General features: G+C 38.2%; 1 protein-coding gene across 1 annotated transcript in view; it reads left to right on the top strand.

Moving 5' to 3' along the window:
* SCOT (Succinyl-CoA:3-ketoacid CoA transferase) overlaps window positions 1-21,441 on the top strand; it is a 140,929-nt gene that overhangs the window by 20,985 nt on the left and 98,503 nt on the right. Inside the window, exon 3 of the mRNA XM_067137372.2 lies at window positions 12,311-12,537. Within this exon, the coding sequence (XP_066993473.1) occupies window positions 12,311-12,537 (227 nt within the window). The remainder of the gene's footprint in view (window positions 1-12,310; window positions 12,538-21,441) is intronic.

Genomic DNA, 21,441 nt, shown 5'->3' on the forward strand with positions numbered 1-21,441 from the left:
ACAGACAAGCATTGGTTTTGTGTAGAGTTATACATTTGTTAAATTCACGTTGTTTCCTTTCATGATGTACACGCCTATTCTTTGTTACATTATAGAGTATTTAGATATAGCCTAAATTTCTTAACCAATTAAGCTCTTCAATAAAGACATACATAACTGTCCCATGCCAAGATATATTGGTAGAATTAGAGCTGTCAAAATGGTTCATAACCCCTTTGATTTATTATCTTGACATGGATCACCCAAAACATAGGTTAGGTTTGGAGAATACTTCAATAATCAGCATTATTTAATGCACTGTTTATTACTTTCATATTCCAAGATGTAACTGAAGCATTTAAATAAAGCATCATACATTAAAATTTAAAGTTTTACCACTAGAACAGCTGACATGGAAAAGTGATTTGAAAATTCAAACAAATTCCAAAAATCTTCAAAAAAATAAACTGTAGACTTTTCCGATATATCACCAGCATTTCTCCGGCTCGCCAAAATCCATTTCTCCCTAGTTTTAGCGTCTTTGGAACATGTATAAACAATTTGTTTGGTATGGTATGCGATGTGCTATTGCACATCGGAACTCTACACCATTTATAAGTTTTCTGCCTCACTGTCTGCGCAGGATTCATTTTAAGTCTAAAATATACCACTCAGATTATTATCCGATGTATTGACCTCGAATTTAACCATACTAGACACTAACGTAAAGTAGAAACGCGAAGTGTATCCTGCTTCTCACAGCACACTGTGTTATTTCGTCTGCTAATTCAGTCAACCTGTACGATGACGTCAGACCAATGAGATCGCGTACTTGCGTGACGTGACATTTTCGTAAATTTTTATCATGTTTGGAGTTATTATTTGTACATTCTGATCACATTTTTGAATTCTGCATGAAATTTTGAATCAGATTAGCATATTTTTAATTAAAACCCCGGATCATGCATGTTCCCTATTCCAGAATAGCAGAACATACTTTCTAGAATACATAACTAACAAAGGCTACACACCCTGTTCTAAAATTATTGTGACAATTTTGTGAATAGTTCCTGTAAATATAGAAATGAAACCTACTAGTTACACATGCAATATTTTACCGAAATATTTACACTGTATAGGTTAGGTAATTACATTGAATACAAATAAAACATTCTATCACCACACTTCAGAGCACACAGTAAGTACTACTTAACAAGGTTTACAAATAAAAACTTCTATGAACACTTTACACTTCCAATATATTTTACACCAGTGTCATCTTCCTCCCCCCCCGAAAGTCGAGCCACGCTCGACCCTAAACATAATTTTACTGGGGAGAAAGGCGATCAGTTTAGAAAACGTTCTCACTATAGTATAGATAGTAAAGATACATGACCCTAACAATCATGACTTTCTTGAAGTTGACTTTCTAACAATAAACAAAAACAACTGTCACTTCACCAAAGGTCCTTTTAGTAGCCCTGGAGTTTACAGTTTACCTATAATTTTCAAAAATAATAAAGGTGTTCATTGATCCACCTATTCAATAAATACCACATAAATGTCCACATGGGTAGTCATACTAAACTTCAAAATGCCTTTTGAACCTTTTACAATTGCTTTGACTATTTCTACTCTGTTCACCAAAGGATGTACACTCATTCCTTCTGCCCATTGTTAGTAATCCAGAACCTTCTCGCTTTGTTGCAAGACAGCGTTCAAAGCCTCCTTTTAGGCGAGGGTACGGACTAAATATCTTGCACCACTTTTCACACCAGTCACTGCACAGCTAAGCCACAGGTTCTTGCTGATGATGTGGCTGCCGACACGGCAGTTTGCCGCCAGCCTCTATTCAATTTCACTCCAAACCAGGTAGCTAGGTAAGTTGCAGTCCATTGGTATCTTGCACCAAATAAGCAGATGGGTGAGACACCGTCCAGTTAGACTGCCTCCATTAGGACGTTCGTCACAGGATTGTGGTGCTGGATGGTAACGCCCAAGGCACAGTGTGTGCCTCCCAACTTGGCACTTTAGGTTGCCATCAGAAGGAGCTGGTCACTGCAGCCACTGTAACATAAACAAACTGCAGCAGACAGGGGTATACTTGAGGCAAAATTATGCTGCTGGGCTCAAATCTTGCGTACAGTCACCCAATGGGTGGCTTGATGAGTATGCAGTAGGGGCTCTCCTTCGCACACCAGGGATATTAGGGCACGTAGCCCCGGAGTAATCACTATCTATAATTCATTAATTTGACAAGTTTACGGTGGGGGTGAAAGGAAACTACAGGAGTTTACCCTCAGCCTGAAAATAAGGGGAATAAATTCCAAGTAGTGACCTAAACTAAAACCTACCTAACTTATAATACTAAATCCATTACACTAGAGGATACCTAAAGTATTTACCTACACAACTACTTACAACTACCTTACCATAAAACTTATTATTACCTTATAACAAACTCTTACAAATAGCTTACAACTAAATCTACATGGTCACCAACAATGGTATTTACCCCTTCCTACATGACTTAAGGTACCTTGACCTGGGAGAGGTGGACTCTGCTGCCTTTTCCTTTCAGGATCGCTCGCCAATATGTAACCGTTACTTCAGGGGCTACACAAAACACAGTAAAGGGAGGAAAGTGCAATTACACCGTACCTAAGACACTACACACACAATAAAACATCTGATGAACTACGCGGAACTCCGCCGATAACAACACTGGTAAAAATCAGTAGGGGCAACTAGATCATAATAAACCAGGAACATGGAAGGGTGACTGGGAAACCTTACGAAGGGCCATGCAGGGGCGAAGGTTGCGGATTCCGAAAAATCAACAGTGATCTCTGGTTTTCAAAATATTATTTACCAAATCGTCAGTACAAATTAACTTCCGGAACAAATTCAGCTGTACACCAAATCTAGATACACACTACAATTAGAATTAGAATATCAAGTTTATAGAAAAGAAACGACCACTAGTACAATTATTAGGAAGGACTCCAACCATCCAGCACAGCAGAAGAAAGCAACATATTATAATATGATAAACAGAGCCCTTAAGTTTCCCTTAAAAAGACAAGCGTTCGAAAAAGAGATGACCACCATATATGAGATCGCGAAGAAAAATGGATACACCAGCAGATATGTAGATAAAATAAAGGACAAGTTAATAAATAAACAAAAATCAACTTTGGAAAAAGAAAAGAAAGAAAGGAGGAACGTAGCGGTAATAACTTTCCATAACACTCACTCATACGGAATAAAAAAGATATTCAACAAAAAGGGCATTGAGGTCGCGTTTAAGACAAACAACAGTAACAAGAAAATTTTATTTAACTCGCATAAGGTCAACAAATCCGACAGATTTAGTAAATCAGGAGTATATTGTATCAAGTGCCAAAATTGTGGGAAAAAATACATTGGACAATCAGGGAGGAGTTTAGAGACGAGATACAAGGAGCACGTGAATGCGGTAAGACATAGGAGGTTCTCAGCAATGGGCAAACACATGGAGGAACGCAATCATAATTTTACGGAAATAGACAAAGATGTGGAAATACTGCACACGACACAAAAGGAAAACTAATGGACGTTCTGGAGAAGATAAATATATATATTGATCAGAAAAACAATAATGAAAACAACTTAAATGAACCATTAAATGAAGAAAATGCGATGTACAAAGTGGCATACAATCTTATAAGGAAGGAAAGAGAGAGAGAGAGAGAAAGAAATAGTTCCGAGCCACAAGTACGCTTCCCCTCCACCCCCTACATTACGTAACCGGCAGCACAGCGACTAGTAGCAGCGAGCACAACAAGGTCATTGACAGCAGAGAGTAGAACACGTTTGTTTTCAAACTAGCATAAGTATATATTGAGAGCAAGGTTAAAATTTGACATCAAGACGAACTGAAGTAAGTAAAATACAATTCTCTGAACATCTAGATATCGTCTTTTTTTTATAAAAAAACACGTCGCTAAAGGTTGGTTGTTAGTTTGTTTATTTAAGGAATTTGGCGGTTAGAAACAACGAGCAGATCATCGCGCAACCAATAGCAAAGTAGCAACAATGAGGGAAGGAGAACATATTGTTTGGGTTCAGACAAACATCACATCATTTCAATTTGCGGATAAATTAAAGGAATGAAGTAAGTAGACCTGAATGAAAATTTCTCAAAATATCTGAGTCGTCGTTTTCTTTTTCGTAAAAAGTCTCTAAATTTTAGTTTGTTTGGTTTTGTTTATTTAAGGAATTGGAAGAGAGTAAGAGGAGAAAATTCTGATTCATAAGAAGTCTAGAAAATTAAAGCAGACGTTACGAAAGAAGAGAGAAGAAATATTTTTAAAAAATGACTAACTTCACAAATGTAGTTTATTAATTTAATTTACAAAGTGGCTATTAATTATTTGTTATTTTATAATTCAGGATAGACTAATTTTATAGATTTTATAGAAGATGAAGAAAGAGTTACTATTTTCAGATATTTTTTTATTTTTTTTTTTGCTAGTTGCTTTACGTCGCACCGACACAGATAGGTCTTATGACGACGATGGGACAGGGAAGGGCTAGGAGTGGGAAGGAAGCGGCCGTGGCCTTAATTAAGGTACAGCCCCAGCATTTGCCTGGTGTGAAAATGGGAAACCACGTTTTCAGATATTAATAAGGACATAAATTAACATATAGAGATTAATTTAATTAGATTTTATCATTTATGATTGGTAAAATTCTCGTAAAATATGTGACAAATGACAATGTAAATGGGCAAAAGAAAAACTTAGAGTAATATTGTAACTAATTTAAAATTCATATATTTTAACATATAATTGAAATATGATACCAATGAACCATAGTCCTAAGATAATTAGTATTTGGCACCGCTGAGGAAGAGAGCAGAGGCTCTCGAAACATGTACGGTAATTAAATAGAATAAAGTGTATAAAGTATTGACAAGGCGGAAAATTATTTTATAGAAATTTGTATATAAGTCAATACGGACCAAAATGGTGAAAATAGTCAATTCGATCGCAGTGATGGCGATATTTCCGAAAGGAGAAAAGGCAGTTCATTTCCAGCTCCAACTCTATAACACTGAATGGAAAGTAGTAACTTATGTAAATTCAGAAGCAATAAATGATGCATATAATATTGGTGAGAAATACATTCAGAGGACCATGAGATTGTGTTCAGAACTGGAAGTAAACTTAACATATACGTGTGAAAATAAGGTAAAACTTTCAATTATGCAATTAAATAAAACTCAAAATTTGCGTGAATTAATAAGACAAACTACTAAGACTGAGGAGAAAGAAAATTCAGATCAGATTAGAATGAAGCGAGGAGTTCTTAATTTTGTAGGAAGTATTGCTAAAATTTTATTTGGAACCTTAGATTTGCAAGACACAGCCTATTATCAAAGTCACATTAAGGAACTTGAATCAGAGAATTTATCAATGTTAAATGTCTCGAAAGAACAGATGATTGTTGTAAAGAGTACGTTAGAGTTGATGAATAACTCATTGTATGGCGTCTCTAAGAACGAAGAATTAAGCAATAATATAGCAACAGTATGGGAATGCTGAAGGATGAGACTGGGCAAATAGAAAGCGTATTTAGGAGAACTGAGATTGAAATCGCATCAATAGGCATTGACATGCAAGGATTCTTAGCGCAGTTAAAAGCTCATTATAAGATCTTGTTGAATGGAATAATGTTGGCTCAAAAGGGAGTCTTACAACCTCAGATTATAAGTCCTAGTGATATAATGTCGTTTTCAAAGGCACAGAATAATTTCCCACCAGGAATGACATTACCTATTGAGTTGAGACTGGCTTATGGCTATCTAATAAGTAGAATAGCATAGATTGAAGTATTCATTACTAAGGAGATACTTGGTTACATTGTAAAGGTGCCATTGGTAGATAAGGTCAAATATGATCTTATTAAGGTTATACCATTCCCAACAAGAGTGAATGGTGAGGTAGAAAACTTTGTTTTTATTAACAGTGAAAAGGAATTTATACTTTTGGATCAGAATAGGCAAAATGATGCAATGTTAATTGAAAATCAAATTAATAATTGTAAAAGGTTGAATGATAAACTTGCCGGGGCTGTACCTTAAGGCCACTGCCGCTTCCTTCCACTTCCCAGGCCTTTCCTATCCCATCGTCGCCGTAAGACGGTGCGACGCAAAGCAAATAGCAAAAAAAAAAAAAATATATATATATATATATATATATATAAACTTAAGATATGCAGACAAGAGTTTGCTATCAAATTAGCTCATTCACATGAGGAATTTGGGAATGTGTAGTAAAATTGTTGACAGGGGCACAGGTTATGCCACAAGATAGTCAAAAAAATGTAATTAAAGTACATGAAGTAATGCAGTTTCCCTTAAGAGAAAATAAATGGATTTATATTGCTCCACAGGAGGTAAAGATAACAGTAATATGTTAGGAGTTGCACACAAGTGATGCTAAGTTAACCGGTAGAGGAATAATAACGATGTTTAATAGATGTACGGCCTTTGGGCCTAAATCAAAAATTCAATCTTCAAATGTAATTAAAACAAATAGTACCAAAGATCAAGGATTTGTACCTGATTTATTGTTACAGTATGACTGTTGCGATCATTTAGGAATTAACACTAAATTGAGTCAGTTGCAGGATGAAGGAAGGATATCGTTGGTAAATGTGCTTCACCATGCGAAGGAATTAAAATTAGCAAGTCATAAGATAGAGGAAGTTGAAAAGTTAATACTTGAACAGAAGGATGAATTAAAACAAAATCATAAAAATTTGAATTTTCTGTCTTATATAGGTGGAGGAACAATTGCTGTTACTTTGTTATTATGTTTCTGCTGTTGTTGCAAAAGATTTAGACTTGCTCATAAACTGTCAGAGCTAGGAGATGAGTGTTGAGGGAAGGTGTGTATCTGCCAAACCATAATTAATGGTCCTAACTCACATTGTTCAGACGAGGACGTCACAGTGCACTTTGACAGACAGGAGTATGTAAGAGGAAAGCGTGTAAATGAGCGCAGAGGTAGAAGTATGACAGATCTTACTACTTCCAGTATAGAGCTAAATGAAAGGTCTCTCATCAGAGAGCCTAGGAAGCAATAAAGGGGGAGCGTAACCACACAAGGAAAATAAAAATTTCCGTGACCATTGTATAAGTAATGAATCACTAGTAAGACAACGTTAAAGCTGTAATGTAACGAATGTAACTTTAAAATTGTTAAAGTAAGTAAAATGATTTGCCAAAGGGCAGAGTCGAACAGGCAACCTTATGTTAAGGTAAATTTCATGAGACTGGCCTAATAGGGTACAGATCGGGCTTGTCGAGGGAGGCACGAACCAAGCGTCCATTCCTGAGAGTTTGGTACTAATGTGTCGGTAATAACTGCACAAAAATTTGTGAGACTGGCCTAAGGAGGCACAGTTCGGGCTTGTCGAGAGAGGCAAGACCCAAGCGTCCATTCCTGTGAGTTTGGTGTGGGTGATGTGTCAACAGTGACTGCACATGTTTGTAAGGCTTACTCAAGAAATATAGTCAGGGGAACAGAGTTGCTATTGCAATCTCGAAGCCGGCCATTCCAAGAGTTTGGTATGGAAGTAAAAGCCGACCAGAGAAGGCTGGAAGGTAATGTTACATGTACTGGGTAGTATATAATTGATATGTATTAATTACTATGAAATGTGGAATGGAAAATGTTAAATGTAAACAAAGTTATATTAAGTACTATATATACTATGGAATATACGGTATAAATTGAAATGTATTAATGCAATATGATTTACTGTGAAATATATTAATTATAATGTGAAATGTATTGATGCAAAAAATGAAATATTAATTGTATGAAGGGTAAAGAGAATTGTATTAATACCAAAATGTAATAAATTAAAGTGTATCTATGAAATGTAAGTCTGTGATATAGTAATGTAATGAAATATTGCTAAAATGTAATGTGCCATGTAAGATACATGCTGTAATTAACCCAAGCCTGTATGTACGTGTACTCAGGTGGAAATCAGTTGTTTGTGTGGCAACTAGTTTCTTTCCTAAGGGGGTAGGTGTCATGTCCAGGGACACGAACCTGCATCAAGTAGCATTACATAATATATGTAGTACGTGGTGATTACTTTGAAAACTCAATCCATTGGCCATGCTGTCTAAGCAGCCATGTGTTGGAGTGATAAGGAATGAAGTTAAAAACAGTCTTGTGAGTTCAGGAGGTCCTACGAGGAAATCGATACGGGCAATCTACAATAAATGGTCACGTCCTATCATCTGGAGATAGCAAGAAAAGGGGTAGTTTGAAGGATCCCATACTTAAAATTAATGGGCCACCCAATTAAGTGATACAAGATGGAGAATCATCTTTATGATAAGAATTTAATGGTGGAGTTAGGTTATGAAGATAGGGCTTAAGAGGCGAGAAGTCAAGTTCATGGTAGTGAGAATTGCCACGTACAGAGAGTGGGAGTTGCGATACATGGGGGAGATGGTAGAACCAATAGGACGCCAGAAAGGCTTTAGCTAAAGAGTAGGGGAGACTCTCATATCAATTGCTAGTTCCTTTAAATACGGATGTAATTGAAGGAACAAGTGTCTTATTGCGTAGTCTTCGCTTTGGAAGCCTTGCCTTCTGCTCACGTCAAGGAATCGCGATCGATTCTCCAAGAGGTCTCCCTACTTAGAATATTTCTTAGTAGATTAAGTTGAACGGTGGTGCTTACACCTGGTATTCATTCATACTTTGATTCTAGACTTAAGTCCTACTTCTTCTGGGTTTTATCGTATTTGGCAACTTAAAGCTTGAGGAATCTTTGTGAGACTCCACGATACTCTGTTTCTACATCGCTTTAGTATTTCAGCGGTACTCTAATGTTTTAGAGTCCACTTGCATTTACTTGGAGTAGCTGTTCTGAGGAAGGCTAGTTCCAGTATGTCACACTAAGTGACCGACTTTAATTGTATGTGTATATTATTTGTACATCATCTGTTAATATACGCACATATATAGGAAATCATATGAGTTTCAACTCTTAACAGCCAACTTACCTAATGCCTATAAATTACCATCTTATATACTTTTCGTTTTAGTACTGTTGTTAGCCATCAGGCGATTCCACTCACCGCTCGACGTCTTGCCTGTTGGCGGGATATGACACCAGCATCTTTTCCAGTCTTAATTTCATTTAATACAGTTGAGATCTCATCAGATGTGCATTCTAATGAGAATTGAGAGGCTGTTTTGGCGCGAGAACTTGGACTTCAGTTCCAGCTGTATTTTAAAAAGGCTTCTTTCTTATCAGCAGGTTTTCTTTTCAGGCCAACTAACCTAATTGCCACGTTATCTGCCTTGATCTTGGAGCCCCTGCTGATCAATTTTGGTATGCTGCTACCTAGTTTTCTTAAAGTGACCATGCTTTTCTGCTCGAATGTTAGAAGTTCATGTTTTCCATGAGATCATTCCATTTCTCTTTCTTGGCTGTATCCAGGGATTATAATAATTCATCAGCAATCTCCCGGTCATTACTGAGTTTATAAGCTCCAAAATGTTCATTATATTTTGGGTTCCATCCAGGGATGTATTCCTTCCTGTATCTACTTGGGATAAGCGTTTTTACTATGGCACATGTTAGTCTTACCAAGCGCCCATAGTTTTCTATTTTGGGTGGTATGCATTGTATATTGTACTCCATTCACTTGTGTATTTATGCCAGTTGGCTTTGACAAAGTTTCATCGTGGCGGTGGGACTGATCTTATGACAGGAAACTCGAGGCCGACTTTGACAAGTACGGGTCTGTGTTGACTTTGAGGAAAATTACTTAGAATTTTCCTGTTGCAGTGAAGGGGCCTTCCATGAAAATCTTTTGAAACAAAACACAGATCAGAGTTATAATTCTTATCCCACTTACCAGAATGAAAGGTACGTCTTTCTTTGGCATCATACATGAGGGAAAGGTCTTAAACGTCTGCCCATTCTGAGACATGTTGACCATCCCTGTTAATAGATTTGTAACCCCAGTTGGTGTTCTGGCTGTTGAAATCACTGAAGATAACTGTTGGACGTTGGATGTTTTGGATGGTCTCTTTCAAGGCCTGTGCCTGACACGGTGGTTTGTAGAGGTTTAAGATTTCCGAATTAGCGATCTTCACTTTGGAGGCAAACGTGTTATTGTCTGTATTTGTGGTTATTATTTCAACCTGTTCAGTATTTTTCTTTACATATGTTGCAGTGCCATATCTTTTATGGAATGTGGCATTAAGTAGAGTAAATCCTGGAATCTTGCATCTTATGTCAAGCTGGTGTTGATCCTCGCAGTGAGGCTCTTGCAGCAATACTACCTCCACCACATAGTTTGTCAGTATTTTTTCGTTTTTGATCGGTAAGCTCCTTCGATGTTAAGTTGGAGAATTCATAGATTGTGATCGAAGTTTACACCTGTCTAGAGCTCTGAAAAGACCTATTTCTTGGTTGACACATTCTCATAGTAATGTATCCTCTAATTGCTGGGGTATCCAAAAGCAGAGCTTTAGTCCAGCAGCCAATGTTGCTGCTTTCTTAGCACCACTCAGGGATTACGTGTAGGGTACTTTAAAATTAAACCTACGGACGTAAAGCAATGGCAATTCACGCTCCGGCAGCTCATTCGTATTGAATGGTCCCAGGTGTACATTTTCCTCTGACTTGCTTTATATTTTCTTTCCCTACATGCCCCGCTTAAGAGAGAGTGTGATAGTGAAAAGCAAATTGTTTTTCTGGTATGTTAAAATTACGAAGGTAATGCTTACAAACTTTTTTCTAGGAAATCAAATTTTAAGAACACTTGCTGACTCTATTAATAAGACTAACCATTTAGGCAGGACATTCACTTTTAAGGGTCCCAAGCGTACATTTTCCTATGACCTGCTTCATATTTTATTTCCCAGCACGGCCTCCTTTAGATGCTGTAATATTAAGTAGCGTAATCGTAAGCAAAGGTTGCAGTTCTATGCTTGCCAAATTTCAGCACGGTTCATCAAATAGTTTTTACGTGAAAGAAACCAAGAAAAAATGTCCAAGAATAAAGCATGCGCCAAAACACAGCAAACTGTTAGAGATACAAAGAAAAATCCTACAATTTTTTTTCTTTCTGGAAAATCAAATTTAAAGTATGTACACTCAGTGTGCTCCATTGTTCATTAGGACTAACTGTTACGACAGCGTATTCAGTTTTAAGGATCCCATGCATGCGTTTTCTTTCACTACGTTGCCCATTTTAAAGATAGCATGATAGTAAATAGCATATATTTTAACCAATGTTATTAACTGTAAGCTTGCCAAATTTCAGCTCCATCAGTCAAGTAGTTTTTACCTGAAAAAAAAAAAAGAAAAAAAAACAACAGACAGGCAAACACACAAAAATAAAAAAATGTTCAGATTTATTATTCTTTCATTTTTTCCTTCAGTCATGGTTCTCGTGGAAACACTTTGATATTCTGGAATGATAAATAGCCTGTTACCCGTAATGATTATATCTTTCAAGTGGTGAAAGAAGTTTCAAAATTGGTCCAGTAGTTTATGAGATTATGCGTTACATACAGACTAACTCACAGTCTGTTTAGATATTAGTATAGGCGGGTCCTAAGGCAAAGGAAGACCCAACTGAGCATCTCTTTTAAAATAGTTCCCTACTTCATATCGTTGCCTGCCTCCCACAAACCATTCTTCTTCTGTTTGACATTCAGGATATTTCATCTACTCCTGCCTAAAAATAACTCACATATATGGCTAATTTTTCTATTTTGATGTTCGTACTGATACATGCTCTAAACTCTTCAAAAGCCTGAATTTTCTTCATTTTCAAACTTTTGCCTCTGTTATCTCTGAGAGCGAGAGGGAAAAGAGTTTTATAGTATGTTGAAAAGTGTTAGTTTGAGTTTTGGGTTACTTATTGATTACTTTTGCTTTTAATATTGTGATAGATATGAAAATCTCAAGGCAAGCCATATATCAAAAATCATTTTCTGCCTCATTTGTGCATTTAAAAAAAGTAATAATCAAAATCTAAACAAGACAGTTGTTTGGAAGAGGTCAAAACAATAATAAAGCCAAGAGAAAATATTGTTTGTAGTTTAGTGCACTTTTTTTTGTACTGGTCTGTATATCTTGCCACATTAGATCGCTCTTTCTTTCTATAATTGTTCTCTCTTCCTACCTTTTTACTTCTTGTAGAATACAGTACTTCTTTTTTTGTTTTGCTTTTCTCTCTCTCTCTATTTATATCCAAAAATGACATTGAACTTATTTTTATGTGAATTTTCAGGATTTGGGTTGTGTGGTATCCCAGAGAACTTAATATGTGCTATATTAGAGACTGGCACCAAAGATCTCACAGTGGTCAGTAACAATGCAGGAGTTGATGATTTTGGCCTGGGACTCTTACTTAAGGATAAGCGAATCCGGCGGATGATTTCTTCATATGTAGGGGAGAATGCAGAATTTGAACGGCAGTACCTTTCTGGGGAGTTAGAGGTTGAATTGACTCCTCAGGTAAGTTAAAATCGCTTTACAATATTGTATTTTCTAAACTTTCAGTAAGTTCTTGTGATGTATAATTTCCTCTTACTTTGGGGAGGATGCACCATTTGCAAAATACTTTCGTCGAGATTTAATGTTCACTTTAATTCTCATTTAAATTTAAAATCTCATTTACAACATTTATCATTGCTATCATTTTTGTCATAATTTTTCCATATCTGGATGTTGCTAGGTTCAGGGAAAAAACAAATCTTCTCCATTTTACTTTATCTCTGCACTACTCCTCATTCATCACTGTCTCTTGTACAGTTTCAAACAAAGTTCAGTCATTAAAATCTGGGCCTTCAACATCTCCTTTCTATTAGTTGTAACATTACTTTTTTTTTGGCATCTGTTGTTCATTTTATCCATAATTCTTCATCCAAATCATCTTAGTTTTTCATTTTACCACCAATTTTTCCTCTTCTACTTTTTGTTTACATTTATTCCTTACATCATTTGTATATCTCTTTTCCATAGCAAATTGAATGTGTCCTGCTAATTTCTATATCTATTCTTGAAATCTCCACTTCTTCATAATGTTAGTCAGATATTTATTGCTCCTTTTAATTCTTTCCTCTTATACCTATTGTCTTTCTCCCATGCTCATTCTCATTTCCTGTGTTTCAGTATACTGCATGGCTGGTCTTAAACCTCTTTCTCATCTTTATATTTATTGAATGAATCAAAGACTTCCTGCAATTACGGATATCCACAATGGACAAAGTAAAGCATATCAGGTTACATCAACTTTTTATCTTATAGAAGTAAAGCGGAATATGTTTCTTTAATTATGAAGGCCCTAACAATGAGATCTCAGGTTATGTACAGATGCAGGTACGGTGGTGGTAATTATGCTTTCAATACTGTTCATAGGCAGCTCAAACTTCTTCCAGAATTCCATGAACAAGACAGATATTGTGCCACGAGCACCAACCATTAGACCGATAATCTCTACTTCCACCGGGCGAGTTGGCCGTGCGGCTTGGAGCGCACAGCTGTAAGCTTGCATCCAGGAGATAGTGGGTTCGAACCCCACTGTTGGCGGCCCTGAAGATGGTTTTCCTTGGTTTCTCATTTTCACACCAGGCAAATTAAGGCCACGGTCGCTTCCTTCCCATTCCTCGGCCTTTCCTGCCCCATCGTCGCTATAAGACCTATCTGTGTCGGTGCGACGTAAAGCAGTTAGCAAAAAAAAAAAAAAATCTATACTTCATCCAACTGGTATTTGTTTTTGTAGAATGGTGTGGTGGGCATGTAAATGTGGACTGTAGTAGGCTGTAATTTGCATACAATTGTTATATAGTAGGCTGGCCGCCATGGTGCTCGAATCGGATGGTTGGATCGATAATGAAACCTTTCTTGTAGTCATCTTCAAAGGTAATTATATCAGTTCACTTTGTACTGCCGTCATAGACAAACCATGGATTTCATGCACCCAGAAGTTTTACTAAAGAGTTCTTCTGCAATCAGAGATCTTATCTTGTGGTGATATGTGTTTCTCAGTACTTTGCCGTAGGGGCAAGAACCCAGAACTTGAGCCAGTATTTCCTTCTCTCTGGTGCATCTGCAACAGAGGTTTCCATCCTGAGTTCTGCCTGGAATAGTTTGTACTGCAGAAATATTTGATGTCACCTTGATTGCCTTCTGTCATTTGCTACAAGAAAGTCTTTAGTGATGCCTAGTGCCTATTCCAATTGTTGGCTGGAGTGTACTCTTTATACAGCTCTACACCGATCCCCTTCTGAGGCAAAGAGCACTAAATTGTCATTTTTACCGGGCGAGTTGGCCGTGCACGTAGAGGCACGCGGCTGTGAGCTTGCATCCGGGAGATTAGGTTCGAGCCCCACTATCGGCAGCCCTGAAGATGGTTTTCCGTGGTTTCCCATTTTCACACCAGGCAAATGCTGGGGCTGTACGTTAATTAAGGCCACGCCCGTTTCCTTCCAACTCCTAGGTCTTTCCTGTCCCATCGTCGCCATAAGACCTATCTGTGTCAGTGCAACGTAAAGCCCCTAGCAAAAAAAAAATTTTGTCATTTCACGACTTCTTAGCTCTTGGCAGATTTTTCTTGGATTTGAAAGGTCGCTGCCCTTATTGGAGAATCTGTTAATATCTGTGATGTTGAGGGCTTGTAAACTATGCGTTGTTTCAGATGACAGATAACACATCTTTAAAAAGTAGCTATGGCTGGCTCGGCATTGCATGTGATGATTTGTTGCAGATGTACTTCCCAGGTTGCTTTAAAAAGACCTCTGAATCTTAAATTAGAATACAGAGCACTAATGGGTGTATCTGTGGGTAACTGCAAAATTTTCTTTTGGGAGCTCATTAACATTTTGTCAATGGTTTTCAGGAGGCTAACCAGTACTTGTCTTATTTCAGCAGTCTGAAAGCATACACAAGAGTCGGGCTGACTGCTTTGTTCAGAACAATGAACTGTTGATCTGCCTTGAACAAAGGTGTGACTGTAAGTGCATCTAACTTCTTGTGTAAGATTTTTAAAGAAGAGGTTGTGTCAAAGGTGACTGTATCATTAAAAGTGACTTGAAGATGTCAAATTTCTTTTCTTTCTTTAACAGTACTAATCTGTAAATTCCCGTTAATATTGAGCACTCCATCTACAGGCTTCCCCTTCTCAATACATTTGCCCAAACATTTGTTGGCATATATCTGTAAACTGATTTCGTGGAACAGTGTGATAGCAATGCATGTCAACTCAAGACCTGCTTCCTTACTTTTGCCATTGCCAGGCTGAGTGGCGCACAAGAAAACTGTCCGTACTGTCATACGGAAATCGATTTTCCGGCAATATTTCGCAGGCACTTCAAACTCGGGAGGTCTCTCCGTTGTATAATTGGTTAGGAACCACGAATATTTCATTATGTCCTTGAACCGTGGGGAAGAAAACTGAAAATGAATGAAGGACTGCATTTTCAGTATGCTGTTTCTCTGATAAACATCAAACTGATAGTCTTCACAAGTCGGCACAATGTCTGTTAAGCAGCGATACAAAGCCTTCCACTGCCGGAAGAAAAACTTGTCCAAGGGTGTATTTTCCCTGTAGTGCTGGGAGGAATCTGGAGAATTTCTATAGTGTTGCCTGGAGGAATGTCTTCAAAACAGCTTTTATTGCTATAAGTAGTCCAGGAATCTAGCAGTAGCAAACACTTCTCTTCTGCAAATGGGAAGAAGGATTCCTTAAACCAATGAATTTAATTCCCTTTTCCCCATTTTCCCTGATTTTGTGGCTGTTACAATTATATTTCTAGCATGAAACATTTCTTTAGAAACTCTCGGACCATAAGTTCCAGTTGCCTCCTGTAGTACAATGAATAGTTTTGGGAAAAGAGTACCAGCCATACTAACTGTAGGCATAATTGTGTACGAATGAGTGCACTAACTGATTGAGCAACTGTGTCTGCATGTTTTTCACCAACAAACGATAAAGTCCTTTTCGCTTTCATTTCACGCCCGAAACCACTCTGATCGGTATTGTATATTGAAGAAGGGGTGTAGTCTAAAAACTGCTCTGTAGCTGCTTTCACCAATTTCTTGGCGACTTTATCTTTTTCGTCATCTTCTCGTAGATACATATGGGATACAAATTTTTCTACTTTTTATTCTGTACTTTTTCTTAAAATGACTCAACCAACTAGCACATGCGCTGAAATTAGTTTGTCCCATTGAAATCTCTCTTGAAATTTTCAAGGCCCACCGTCGTAGGTCTGCATTGCATACATTCCGCTTCAGTCTTCTTGTTTCTGTAAAGTGAGAAAATAATTTTGTATGCGTCAGTTTCCTGCGTTAAGTGGGGTTCACTGATGTAGATTCTAATTGGTTCTTCCACCTGTACAGTTGCCGTAGTGACGTCACCTTACGACAAATTTTTTCAAACAGTGGTTGATGAAAGCCGCTTCTTACCTCACTTATTTAACCATAAGTTGACAACTTTTCTCTTGTACATAAGATCTACAGATTTCATTTTCTTCTGTGGACTGGAAGCATAGCTTGAACTAGTAGATTTGCTAGGTGACTGCGGGGTCTCTTCACTGGATTAATGGGAATCATACTTGGGGCTCAAAATTGGATCTGTAACACGTCTTGTTCCTGGCAGTGGTGTGCTGCCTTCTCTTTCAGATAATGCAGATGAGGTGCGCTGCTTCCACTATCACTGTCACTATTTCTTTCCAGACACGACTCCGAAACATTGATGGCACTTGATTTTCAATTAGTTCAACTACATGTCAGCCCATCTTCCTTTCTTCCAAAGTTATTTAACGGGAAGAGGAGAAATATTCTTCACGGAAATAACGTAAAGCATACTCTAGAACATTAGCCGGATTCATGACTGGTCTATCAAAGGAACATGTGTCAACTGGCTAGCGCAGAAAGCTCCAGGTAACCCGGTCACTTCAGCTGGTCACCAGGGCTGTCCACATCGAGCTATATGCTAACGCATGCAGTTCTGTTAGACACCCAGGACCATACAGATCGGAATGGTAGCTGAATTTTTGTACATTGCTTTCTTATGGACCCCTCATTTTCTCTACCAAATTTCATTGTCAATTTCGTTATGACAGTATGGACAGTTCCCATGTTCGACGGTTCAGGCGCTGGCTTTATGACCTCAACTTGACAGGTTCGATCCTGGCCCAGCCCAGTGGTATTTGAAAGTGCTCAAATATGTCAGCTTCATGTCTGTAGATTTACTGGCACGTAAAAGAACTCCTGCGGGACTAAATTGTAGCACCTTGGCGTCTCCGAAAACCGTAAAACTAGTTAGTAGGACGTAAAGCCTATAACATTCTTTATTTATTTATTTATTTATTTAATCATATGGTGATATTATACAATACATATGCAAGACAAAATCAAACTTTAAGGTCCGTCCTTCTCAGCCATTCAGATAAATCGGGTGTGAGAGCGAACAAATCATCAGGAGTGCCAGGGTACAAATGAAGAGGACATCATTGCATCAGGTGCTCAATCGTCTATTCTTCCAGGTTACAATCACACATTGGTTGAACTGATCCAACCCCACTTGTACTTGAAATAATTGCAACAACCATGCCCAGTCCTTAACCTGTTGATACAACACCAGAGGTTCCTTGGTAGGTCAAAACTGTTTGGCTTCTTTGTGGGATCAAGATGGTGGGCACTTGTTCCCAATGTTTTTGTTGACCACTCATGCTTCCAGCTTTCATTTAGGTCAGATCCATCCACAATGAGTTGTCCTGCAGTGACACTTGCTGGTCTTCTTGATTGCAGTCGCTACTGTGACGGATGGCAGAATTCTTGGTGCAGTGGTAAAGAGGGTGATGCAAAGATTTTCTTAGCTTCCCTTAGTAGAGCTTGCTTCCGCCTCAAGTGAGGTGGAGGGATGTGACTCAGCACAGGTAACCGGTGACATGGAGTTGATTTGACGGTACCAGTAATCCAACGCATTGTATTGTTCAACATCATTATGACTTTTTGCCAATAATAGCTGTCATCGGCGAAACCCATTGTCCTTGTGGGATTGGGGGGGGGGGGGATTCAGCAGAAACTGATTTGTCATATTCTTGTAGTATTCTTCTGTTATCTCATAAAAAATGAAATCTGTGGCCAGATTATCTAATGCTGGCAATAATGGTGATCCCTGCATAAGTTCTATCACGTTAATTGGCTTTGTTTTACCCTTAGTAGTTTTGATCTGTGTTGTATTGTCAGTCTGTACATTGATAAGTTCTTTCAGTTCAGATGGAAATACCTCAGTAGCTGGTGTTAGGTTTAGATGCTGATGTCCCTTGTTGTCGAAAGCTTTTGATATGTCTAGAAAGATCATGGTAACATGTTGCTTATCTTTCTTTGCTGGTTTAGAGTCCTCTGAGAATGGAAGTACAGTATTTGCAAGGCATTCTGGTTGGTTGTTAAAACCTCTTTGGTGTTTGCTGAAAGTTACAAAGGATTATAAATGCTGATCTAATATCCTTTCAATAATACGTCTAATTACCAAACAGATTGTTACTGCTCTCCAGTTTGACAGACATTCAACATCGCCTTTCTTATGTATCAACATGGTTCTAGCGTGCTTGAGACACTGGGGTATTTTGCCTGTTGAAAGCATTTGAGTTGCAATGATTGCTAAGATTTTGCATATTATGCCATCCCTTATGACTCATGCTAGGACACGGTCAGGACCAGGAGCGTGTTGCTATGGAAATTTCTTCTTTTGTGATTGTGTGACTATACATTTTATCTAGCTTTACACCGTCTACATCACTGATTTTGGAGCAGTAATCTATCCTTATATTGGAATTTTCAATGGAAAATAAATCTGTGTGAGTAGCAAATATTTCAGAAATATTGATCTTGCAAGATTCAGATTTTGGATTCAGTACCTTACGCATGGCTGTACTTCTCTGATTGTAGAACTAAACTGAGTGAGCTGATAGTCTTTTTTTTTTTCTTTCTTGGTCGCATGTTGTGAATTTAAGGACTTGCTATATGTTTTACCTTGATGTCCGAGATGATGATTTCTCCTGGCTTCGTAATATTTTGTAGCAGGATGTTTTGCACCTGATAGGAGATGGATAGAGTTACTTAGAAATTCGACAACTCCCACACAAGTATATTGAACTCAGAACTGGAGAACTGAATGAATTTGTTCTTCCATACCTTTCATTCTGACTGGAAAGTAATCTCCTCTTGAACAGGATACTTATGCTCAGTGGGAATAATACCATCTTCTGATGGAGACGTGTTGACTGAAGTTGGTTAACAAGGTAGTACGATATATTTTTGGATGGGAGCGTCTAATATGAAGGGGAAGGGTTACAGCTCTTGCTCCTTGGAAATATCCACCACAATGAGGGCATTGGGCTCTGATGTATCGGAATTATCTTGTGGCCTGTTCGCAGTCTGCTCATTTTGTTCTTCCTGTGCATCTTTACTTTCTGTCGTGGAGTTCGAATTTCTATGTTGCGGTCTAAAATTTCTCCATAACAAAGACAACATTCCTGTGGAGCCCGTGGACGTAGTTGGTAGTTCTGTCGAGGTATCATACTTGTACTGTTTCTGGCATAACATATCTTTATGATCTTCCCTGTATGTGGAGAAGTAAGCCTTTCTGAGCATACGTTTTATCACAGTGAAGTCTTTATTTCTTGTTGGTCTCATTCTGAATGAGTATGGTAGTTGAGAGGAGAACCAGATTTTAATGTGACAATTCATGGTAGAGTACCATAGCAACCAAACAGCTTAACTAAAATCTAGCACCTAGTGATTGTGACGGAAGTATTATCAACTAACAGAGAGGTCAGAAAGTTGGTCTGAAAACAGGAGACAGTTTCATCCGGGAGCTGATTTCCTTCTTACAGAATACTGTTGATCACAACTGCGAGCTCACTGCAGTAGCTTTACTAAACCTTGATTCAATCTCACTTACTGTATTACCATCCTGTGAGAACACACAACCTAAATACTTGAAATTATCTACATGTTCCAGGTTTGTATCACCTATCTGACATTGAATTCTGTTGAATTTCTTACCTGCTGACATCAATTTAGTCTTCAAAAGGCTAATATTCATATAATACTCATTGCACCTATTTTCAAGTTCCAAGATATTAGACTGCAGGCTTTCGGCACAATCTGCCGTTAAGACCAAGTCGTCAGCATAGGCCAGACTGCTTATACATTTCCACCTAACTGAATCCCTCCCTGCCACTTTATACCTTTCAGCAGATGATCCATGTAAACCACGAACAGCAAAGGTGAAAGATAACAGCCTTGTCTAACCCCTGTAAGTACCCTGAACCAAGAACTCATTCTACCATCAATTCTCACTGAAGCCCAATTGTCAACATAAATACCTTTGATTGATTTTAATAATCTACCTTTAATTCCATAGACCCCCAGTATGGCGAACATCTTTTCCCTCGGTATCCTGTCATGTGCTATCTCTAGATCTACGAAACATAAACACAGCTGTCTATTCCTCTCGTAGCATTTTTCACTTACCTGGGCCATACTGAAAATCCGATCCTGACAGCCCCTCTGTGGTCTGAATCCACATTGGTTTTCATCCAACTTCTTCTCAACCACTGATCGCACCCTCCCTTCCAAGATGCCAGTGACTACTTTGCCTCGTATACAAATCAATGAGATATCTCTATAGTTGTTGCAATCCTTCCTGTTCCCTTGCTTATAGATGGGTGCTATTATTGCTTTTCTCCAATCTGAAGGTACTTTACCAACACTCCATGCTAATCTTACTACTCTGTATAGCTATTTCATCCCTGCCTTCCCACTATACTTCACTATTTCAGATCTAATTTCATCTATTCCTGCTGCTTTATGACAATGGAGTTTACCATCCTTTCTACTTCCTCAAGCATAATTTCACCAACATTGTTTTCTTCCTCCCCATGAGCTTGGCTGTTCGCAACACCACCACGAAGATTTCCTTTTACGTTGAGAAGATGTTCAAAATATATCCTCCACCTCTCCAGTGATTCCCTGGGATCTATCATGAGTTCACTTGAATCACCCAAAACACTGTTCATTTCCTTTTTCCCTCCCTTCCTAAGATTCTTTATTACTGTCCAGAAAGCTTTCTCTGCTGCTTGACCTAGCCTTTCGAGGTTATTACCAAAATCTTCCCATTACTTCTTTTTGGATTCAACAACTGTTTGTTTTGCTAGAGCCTCCGTGGCTGAGGCGGCAGCGCGTCGGCCTCTCACTACTGGGTTCCATGGTTCAAATCCTGGTCACTCCATATGAAATTTGTGCTGGACAAAGCAGAGGCGTGACAGGTTTTTCTCCAGGTACTCTGGTTTTCCCTGTCATCTTGCATTCCAGCAACACTCTCCACTATCATTTTATTTCATCTGT

The sequence above is a fragment of the Anabrus simplex genome, chromosome 1 (genome assembly GCF_040414725.1).
Source record: "Anabrus simplex isolate iqAnaSimp1 chromosome 1, ASM4041472v1, whole genome shotgun sequence".
Classification (NCBI taxonomy): Eukaryota; Metazoa; Arthropoda; class Insecta; order Orthoptera; family Tettigoniidae; genus Anabrus; species Anabrus simplex.